This window comes from Macrobrachium nipponense, chromosome 26 (assembly GCF_015104395.2).
Source record: "Macrobrachium nipponense isolate FS-2020 chromosome 26, ASM1510439v2, whole genome shotgun sequence".
NCBI lineage: Eukaryota > Metazoa > Arthropoda > Malacostraca > Decapoda > Palaemonidae > Macrobrachium > Macrobrachium nipponense.
Genome location: NC_087215.1, coordinates 5,866,066 through 5,873,565, shown reverse-complemented (window position 1 = coordinate 5,873,565; position 7,500 = coordinate 5,866,066). Strand labels below are relative to the sequence as shown.

Genomic DNA, 7,500 nt, shown 5'->3' with positions numbered 1-7,500 from the left:
CCGGGTTGCATCCTGCCTCCTTAGGACTCCATCAGTTTTCTCACTTGTGTGCTGTTTCTAGGAGCGCACACTTCTGCATGCGTCCGTGTCTTGGAGCTACTTCGGTATCTATGTTTTTCCAGGTTCCTTTTCAGGGATCTTGGGATCGTGCTTAGTGTTCCTATGATTATGGGTACAATTCCCTCTGGCATATCCCATATCCTTCTTATTTCTATTTTCAGGTCCTGACACTTATCAATTTTTCCCTCTTTCTTTCTCATCTACTCTGGTGTCCCATGGTATTTCGGCATCAATGAGTGATACTTTCTTCTTGATTTTGTCAATCAACGTCACGTCTGGTCTATTTGCACGTATCACTCTATCTGTTCTGATACCATAGTCCCAGAGGATCTTTGCCTGATCGTTTTCTATCACTCCTTTAGGTTGGTGTTCGTACCACTTATTACTGCAAGGTAGCTGGTGTTTCTTGCACAGCCTCCAGTGTAGGGCTTTTGCCACTGAATCATGCATCTTTTTGTACTGGTTCTGTGCAAGTGCCGGACATTCGCTTGCTATGTGGTTTATGGTCTCGTTTTTCATATTACACTTCCCGCATATGGGTGAGATGTTATTTCCATCTATTCTTCTTTGAACATATATGGTCAATAGGGCCTGATCTTGTGCTCCATTTAGCATTCCTTCTGTTTCCTTCTTGAGTTTTCCCCCTCTGTAGCCATTGCCGTGTTTCATCGCTAGCCAGTTCTTTAGTCTGCCTCATGTACTGTCCGCGCATTGGTTTGTTGTGCCATTCCTCTGGGTCTTCGTCTACTTTTATCAGTCCTTCCCATGTACTCTTGAGCCACTCGTCTTCACAGGTTTTCATATATTGCCCCAGTGCTCTGTTCTCGATGTTGACGCACTTCTCTATGCTTAGTGGCCCTCTCCCTACTTCCTTTCGTGTTATGTATAGTCTGTCTGTCTGTATTATTATTATTATTATTATTATTATTATTATTATTATTATTATTATTATTATTATTATTATTATTATTATTAATAAAATAAACCCTATTCATGTGGAACAAGCCAATATGAATAGGGGTTCAACTTCTGAAGAGAGAGAGAGAGAGAGAGAGAGAGAGAGAGAGAGAGGAGAGAGAGTTGTTGTATTGGTGCAACAAGGCCAAGATATTGCACCAGATCGCCTTGGATTATAATACTACTGCTCAGTTTGCTAAAGGAGTTTTATAATGATGGAAAACGATCAATCAATGATCCTCTGGACTACGGTATCGGAACAAATAGGGTGATACGTGGAAATAGGCCAGACGTGACGTTGATTGACAGCATCAAGAAGAAAGTATCCCTCATTGATGACGCAATACCATGGGACACCAGAGTAGAAGAGAAAGAAAGAAAGAGAAAAATTGATAAGTACCAAGACCTGAAAATTGAAATAAGAAGAATATGGGATATGCCAGTGGAAATTGACCCCATAATCATAGGAACACTAGGCACGATCCCATGATCCCTGAAAAGGAACCTGGAAAAACTAGATGCGGAAGTACATAGCTCCAGGGGCCATGCAGGAGAGTGTGATACTAAAAACAGCGCACATGGAGAGTGATGGAATCCTAAGGAGACAGGATGCAACCCAGAACCCCAACAGCATAAAAACTACCCAGTCGAATAGGATGACTGTGATAGACCAAAATAATATAATAATAATAACACAGGTTAACAGGTGAGGAAGAGATGCCATTAACATTCCCATCTCTTCTTCTTCACCTCCTACAGCAGCCTCTCGAGTCCTCACCCAATTCCGTGCCCCTGCCGATTGTGAAGGTCAGGCCGTGTCCCTTGAGGTCCGAATCCGTGTACACGATGACGTAGGCGCAGGAGTAGTCGGGGTCTGGATGCTGGAAAGAAAATGTAAACAAAAGTGGCGCTGGAATTCTGGAGTCTGGGAGGATGGAGTGAGTTTTGAATGATGCTCCATAAATCTCACGTTATTTTCGTTCCAGAATGAAGATAAGACTTCAAATTTAAGTATATTATTATTCTATTTTGTTTTGTAATGCATTTTTAGTCTAATTGAGCTGAAAAATAACCATATTTATGCCTTTTTTTATAAACAAAACTGGCGTTTCTCATAAATTTTATGTTATTTTCGTTCGGGAATAAAAACTCGACTTACTTTAATCAAATTATTATTTCCTTGTGCTTTGTAATGTATCTTTAGTCGAATAGAGCCGAAAAATAACCATATTTATGTTTTTTTTATGAACAAAACCGACGTTTCTCATAAATCTTTCGTTATTTTCGTTCTGGAGTAAAATTACGTCCTAATTTAACTTTATTATTTTCCGTTGTGTTTTGTAGTGTATTTTTGGTCGAAACTGAGCCGAGACTAACCATATTTGTGCCACTTTTATAAACAAAAGCGACATTTCTCATAAATCTTATGTTATTTTCGTTCCGGAGTAAAAATGCTACCCAATCTAATGTATGTCAATATTTCCTAGTGTTTTTTTAAATGTATTTTTAGTACAACTGAGCCGAAACTAACCTTATTTATGCCATTTTTTTATAACGAAAATAGGCGTTTGAATTCTTAGCCGCTGGGAAAATAAGATTTTCATATGTTTGCTTTTGAATAATGCTCTTTTAAATCATCTATTTTTCTGTTTTGGAATGAAAATACGACATGATTTGAGGTTTTATATTATTTTGAGGTATTTATTTTTTTTAAACTTATTTAGGTAAAGATTGGTTTAAACTAATCATATTTATGCATTTTGTTATTCAAATGTTTACACTTCCAAGTTATTCGTAATTTTCCTACTTGAAACATTTGCCAATCGTGTTTACTTGCAGGCACATCATTGCAAGTCATCCATCACCTTGAGAGAGAGAGAGAGAGAGAGAGAGAGAGAGAGAGAGAGAGAGAGAGAGAGAGAGAAAGTGGGGGGGGAGGGAGAGAAGTTGGAGCCAACGACCTGGCGTTTGAAAGAAAATATATAGTTTCACACATATTGTATTTATATATATATATATATATATATATATATATATATATATATATATATATATATATATATATACATATAGAGAGAGAGAGAGAGAGAAGAGAGAGAGAGAGAGGAGCTGGAACCAGCGACCTGGTGTTTGAAAGAAAAATATATAGTTCACACGTGTATAATATATATATATATATATATATATATATATATATATATATATATAGAGAGAGAGAGAGAGAGAGAGAGAGAGAGAGAGAGGAGAGAGAGAGAAATTTCCTTATAAGTCCTTTCTCCTTGATGAATGAACATCAAATCCAAGGCGAGGTCAGCCTGACCTCAGTTCAAACAACTTTCTATTATTGGCCTCTCTTCAGAGTGAAGATGTATTATTGATGTGTATGTGTGTATATATATACATAACATATATTTGTTACAATTTACTGTAATTAGCAAGGCTGTTACAAATTACTTCGTACTTAATATGTGTACTCCCAACTCTTATTATTATTATTATTATTATTGTTAAGAAATTCACAGTTCCGTGAAAACAAATTGTTTAAAAAATATCCACAATTATATATAAAAATATATTTCTATGTAAAAATATAAAACAAAGACTTTCGAACACCGTTCAGTGTGACGTTACATTTTAACGTCACAATGATGAGGAACACCGTTCAGGTGTTCGAAAGTCTTTGTTTTATATTTTTACATAGAAAAATATTTTTATATATAATTGTGGATATTTTTTAAACATTATTATTATTATCATTATTATTATTTTTTTTTTTTTTTTTTTTTTGCTCTATCACTGTCCTCCAATTCGACTGGGTGGTATTTATAGTGTGGGGTTCCGGGTTGCATCCTGCCTCCTTAGGAGTCCATCACTTTTCTTACTATGTGTGCCGTTTCTAAGATCACACTCTTCTGCATGAGTCCTGGAGCTACTTCAGCCTCTAGTTTTTCTAGATTCCTTTTCAGGGATCTTGGGATCGTGCCTAGTGCTCCTATGATTATGGGTACGATTTCCACTGGCATATCCCATATCCTTCTTATTTCTATTTTCAGATCTTGATACTTATCCATTTTTTCCCTCTCTTTCTCTTCAACTCTGGTGTCCCATGGTATTGCGACATCAATGAGTGATACTTTCTTCTTGACTTTGTCAATCAACGTCACGTCTGGTCTGTTTGCACGTATCACCCTATCCGTTCTGATACCATAGTCCCAGAGGATCTTTGCCTGATCGTTTTCTATCACTCCTTCAGGTTGGTGCTCGTACCACTTATTACTGCAAGGTAGCTGATGTTTCTTGCACAGGCTCCAGTGGAGGGCTTTTGCCACTGAATCATGCCTCTTTTTGTACTGGTTCTGTGCAAGTGCCGGGCATTCACTTGCTATGTGGTTTATGGTTTCATTTTTCGTATTGCACTTCCTACATACGGGAGAGATGTTATTTCCGTCTATCGTTCTTTGAACATATCTGGTTCTTAGGGCCTGATCTTGTGCCGCTGTTATCATTCCTTCAGTTTCCTTCTTTAGCTCTCCCCTCTGTAGCCATTGCCATGTGTCATCGCTGGCTAGTTCTTTAGTCTGTCTCATGTATTGTCCGTGCATTGGTTTGTTGTGCCAGTCCTCTGTTCTGTCTGTCTTTCTCCTGTTTCTGTATATTTCTGGGTCTTCGTCTACTTTTATTAGTCCTTCTTTCCATGCACTCTTTAGCCACTCGTCTTCACTGATTTTCAGATATTGCCCCAGTGCTCTATTTTCGATGTTGACGCAGTCCTCTATACTTAGTAGTCCTCTCCCTCCTTCCTTTCGTGTTATGTATAGTCTGTCTGTATTTGCTCTTGGGTGTAGTGCTTTGTGTATTGTCATATGTTTCCTGGTTTTCTGATCTATGCTGCGGAGTTCTGCCTTCGTCCATTCCACTATTCCTGCGCTGTATCTGATTACTGGCACTGCCCATGTGTTTATGGCTTTTATCATATTTCCGGCATTGAGTTTTGACTTGAGTATCGCCTTGATTCCTCTGCATATATTCTTTCCTGATCGTGTCCTTCATCTCTTAGTGTTTTATATCCCCTCCTTCCATTATTCCCAGGTATTGTATCCTGTCTCATCTATGTGTTTGATGTTGCTCCCATCTGGTAGCTTTATCCCTTCAGTTTCTCGTTCTTTGCCTTTTTGTATGTTGACTAAGGCGCATTTTTCTATTCCAAACTCCATCCTGATGTCCCCAGATACAATCCTTACAGTCTGGATTAGGGTATCTATTTCCTTGATGCTCTTACCATACAGCTTGATGTTGTCCATGAACATCAGATGGTTGATTCTGTTGCCTCTTTTCTTGAGTTGGTACCCGGCATCCATCTTCTGTAGTACTTTTGTCATGGGAATCATGGCTACTACGAAGAGTAGTGGGGACAGTGAGTCGCCCTGGAAGATCCCTCTCCTGATATTAACCTCTGCTAGTCTTATTCCAGAGCTTGTAAGTATTGTATTCCAGTTGCGCATTGTATTTTTGAGGAAGCTGATGGTGTTTTCCTCTGCCCCATATATTTTCAGGCATTCTATTAGCCATGTGTGTGGTATCATGTCGAAGGCTTTCTTATAGTCTATCCATGCCATGCTTATTATTATTATTATTATTATTATTATTATTATTATTATTATTATTATTATTATTATTATTATTATTATTATTATTGTCCCAACAGTATTCGTTCAAACCCTAGAATATTTAACCCTGAAAGAAATCATTTTAGTAAAACCATTTGTAAATTTCACAAGCTCTGATAAACTTAGTACAAGAAGGCCCTTTGGATAACGAAATTATCATTATAATTTTAATCTCAGATATAATCCCAGGAGTAATTAAATTTAAATCTAATAAAATCCAAAGATTAGTTACATTTAAATTAAATCATCAGAAACAATTAATATGACAATTTTGTTACAGCATTTCAGGCTACTTTTTGCTAATATGACGAGTACATATATTCGTGGTATGGCCCGTTACTAAGTATTAATATTTTGATAAAATTACTGGCATGTTATTAAGATTCGAAAGTAAATATATGGAAACTATCGATTACATAAATATATGTGTTGTGGAATGTTAATAAGTGGAAATATTTCTCATAAAATTAACTGTCAGTTAAATATATTTAAATATATATAAATCAAAAGAAGGCGCACACAACTAATAATGTGACTCAAAAACTAGACTTGTAGCAGGTAAAATAAGTCAAAATTAGGCCTACACACTTTTGCCAACTGTATGTGTTTACCCTCCAAACTGGGTATATAAGACTTAACACAAAACAATAAGTGATATTAGCGTATCTATGTGTAGTATATATTACATATATTACATATGTGTGAAGCTCCACTAAATTGGCAACAATGAAATTTTGACATTCCTAGCACGCAACCATTAAAGGTTGCATTTATTTCTGGCATACAATTATTAAAAATAAAAAAAGTCAAAATGGTAATATAGACTTAAATCAATGAAAAGTCACATAAATATTAGAGCAATTTCATCATTATTGCATTAAATATGACAACTAGAATTCATGAAAACAGCTTGTAAAGGCATCGGCTTATGTGTGAAGCTCCACTGAATTGGCAAAAAGAGAACCACAAAACTCACTATGGCGTCGGAGCCATCGGATTGGAGGGACGTTGGAAAGCGGATGTCTCTAACAGAGAGTCCTCGGACCTTTGTTGCGTCACAACCAACATTGGCGGACATTGTTGGCTCAAATCGCTGTCAGTAACTCAGCCCGGGAAGGAGAAGTTGCAACTGCAGGGCGGCGGTTGTCAGCTGAGGAAAGTGAGGAAAGGTAGAAGTCAGTGGTGAAAAGTGTAACGGAAATGGTGAGAGATTTGAGTGAGTTTTAGACCTATGTTATATATAGAGTTCTTTATTTTACTTATCTTTCAAAAAAAAAAAAAGTTACAAATTGTATGTGAGGTGTATGCTCTCCCTCTCTCTCTCAAACCACGTTGCATACTTACTACTTACTTTCATTAATATATATATATAATATATATTATATATAATATATATATATATATATATATATATATATATATGTATGCTTAAAAAATCACAGTAGATGCACGTGACTTCATAAATAAGCGAATACCACGGGACAAAATGATAGTCAGAAATCCAAGCGCTTTCGTCTTTATTCAGACATCGTCAAGGAGCTACTAAAGTACAATTGGAGAGGAAGGCCTCAGGTACAAACAAGATCAGGAATACCAGATGGTTAATTATCAAAAGGGTAAAAATTAAAAGGGATAATCCAGGATTATCGGATATCACACGGTCACAAACTTAAACAGATTCTGACCCTAACCGAAATTACAAAGTATCTTTACAGTCCAAAACATGTAAAAACTGAATATATTAATTTTGTTGCTTATATTTATCTACAACTTTTTTCCTTATGAAAGCATCAAGTTTAAATAAACCAAGACTTAA

At 36.5% G+C, this 7,500-nt stretch overlaps 1 protein-coding gene across 1 annotated transcript in view; it reads right to left on the bottom strand.

Moving 5' to 3' along the window:
- LOC135199985 (mitochondrial enolase superfamily member 1-like) overlaps positions 1-7,500 on the bottom strand; it is a 22,387-nt gene that overhangs the window by 11,094 nt on the left and 3,793 nt on the right. The window contains exons 2-3 of the mRNA XM_064228172.1: positions 6,661-6,834; positions 1,796-1,898 (exon numbers count right to left, since the gene is read on the bottom strand). Of these exons, the coding sequence (XP_064084242.1) occupies positions 1,796-1,898; positions 6,661-6,762 (205 nt within the window). The 5' untranslated portion in view covers positions 6,763-6,834. The remainder of the gene's footprint in view (positions 1-1,795; positions 1,899-6,660; positions 6,835-7,500) is intronic.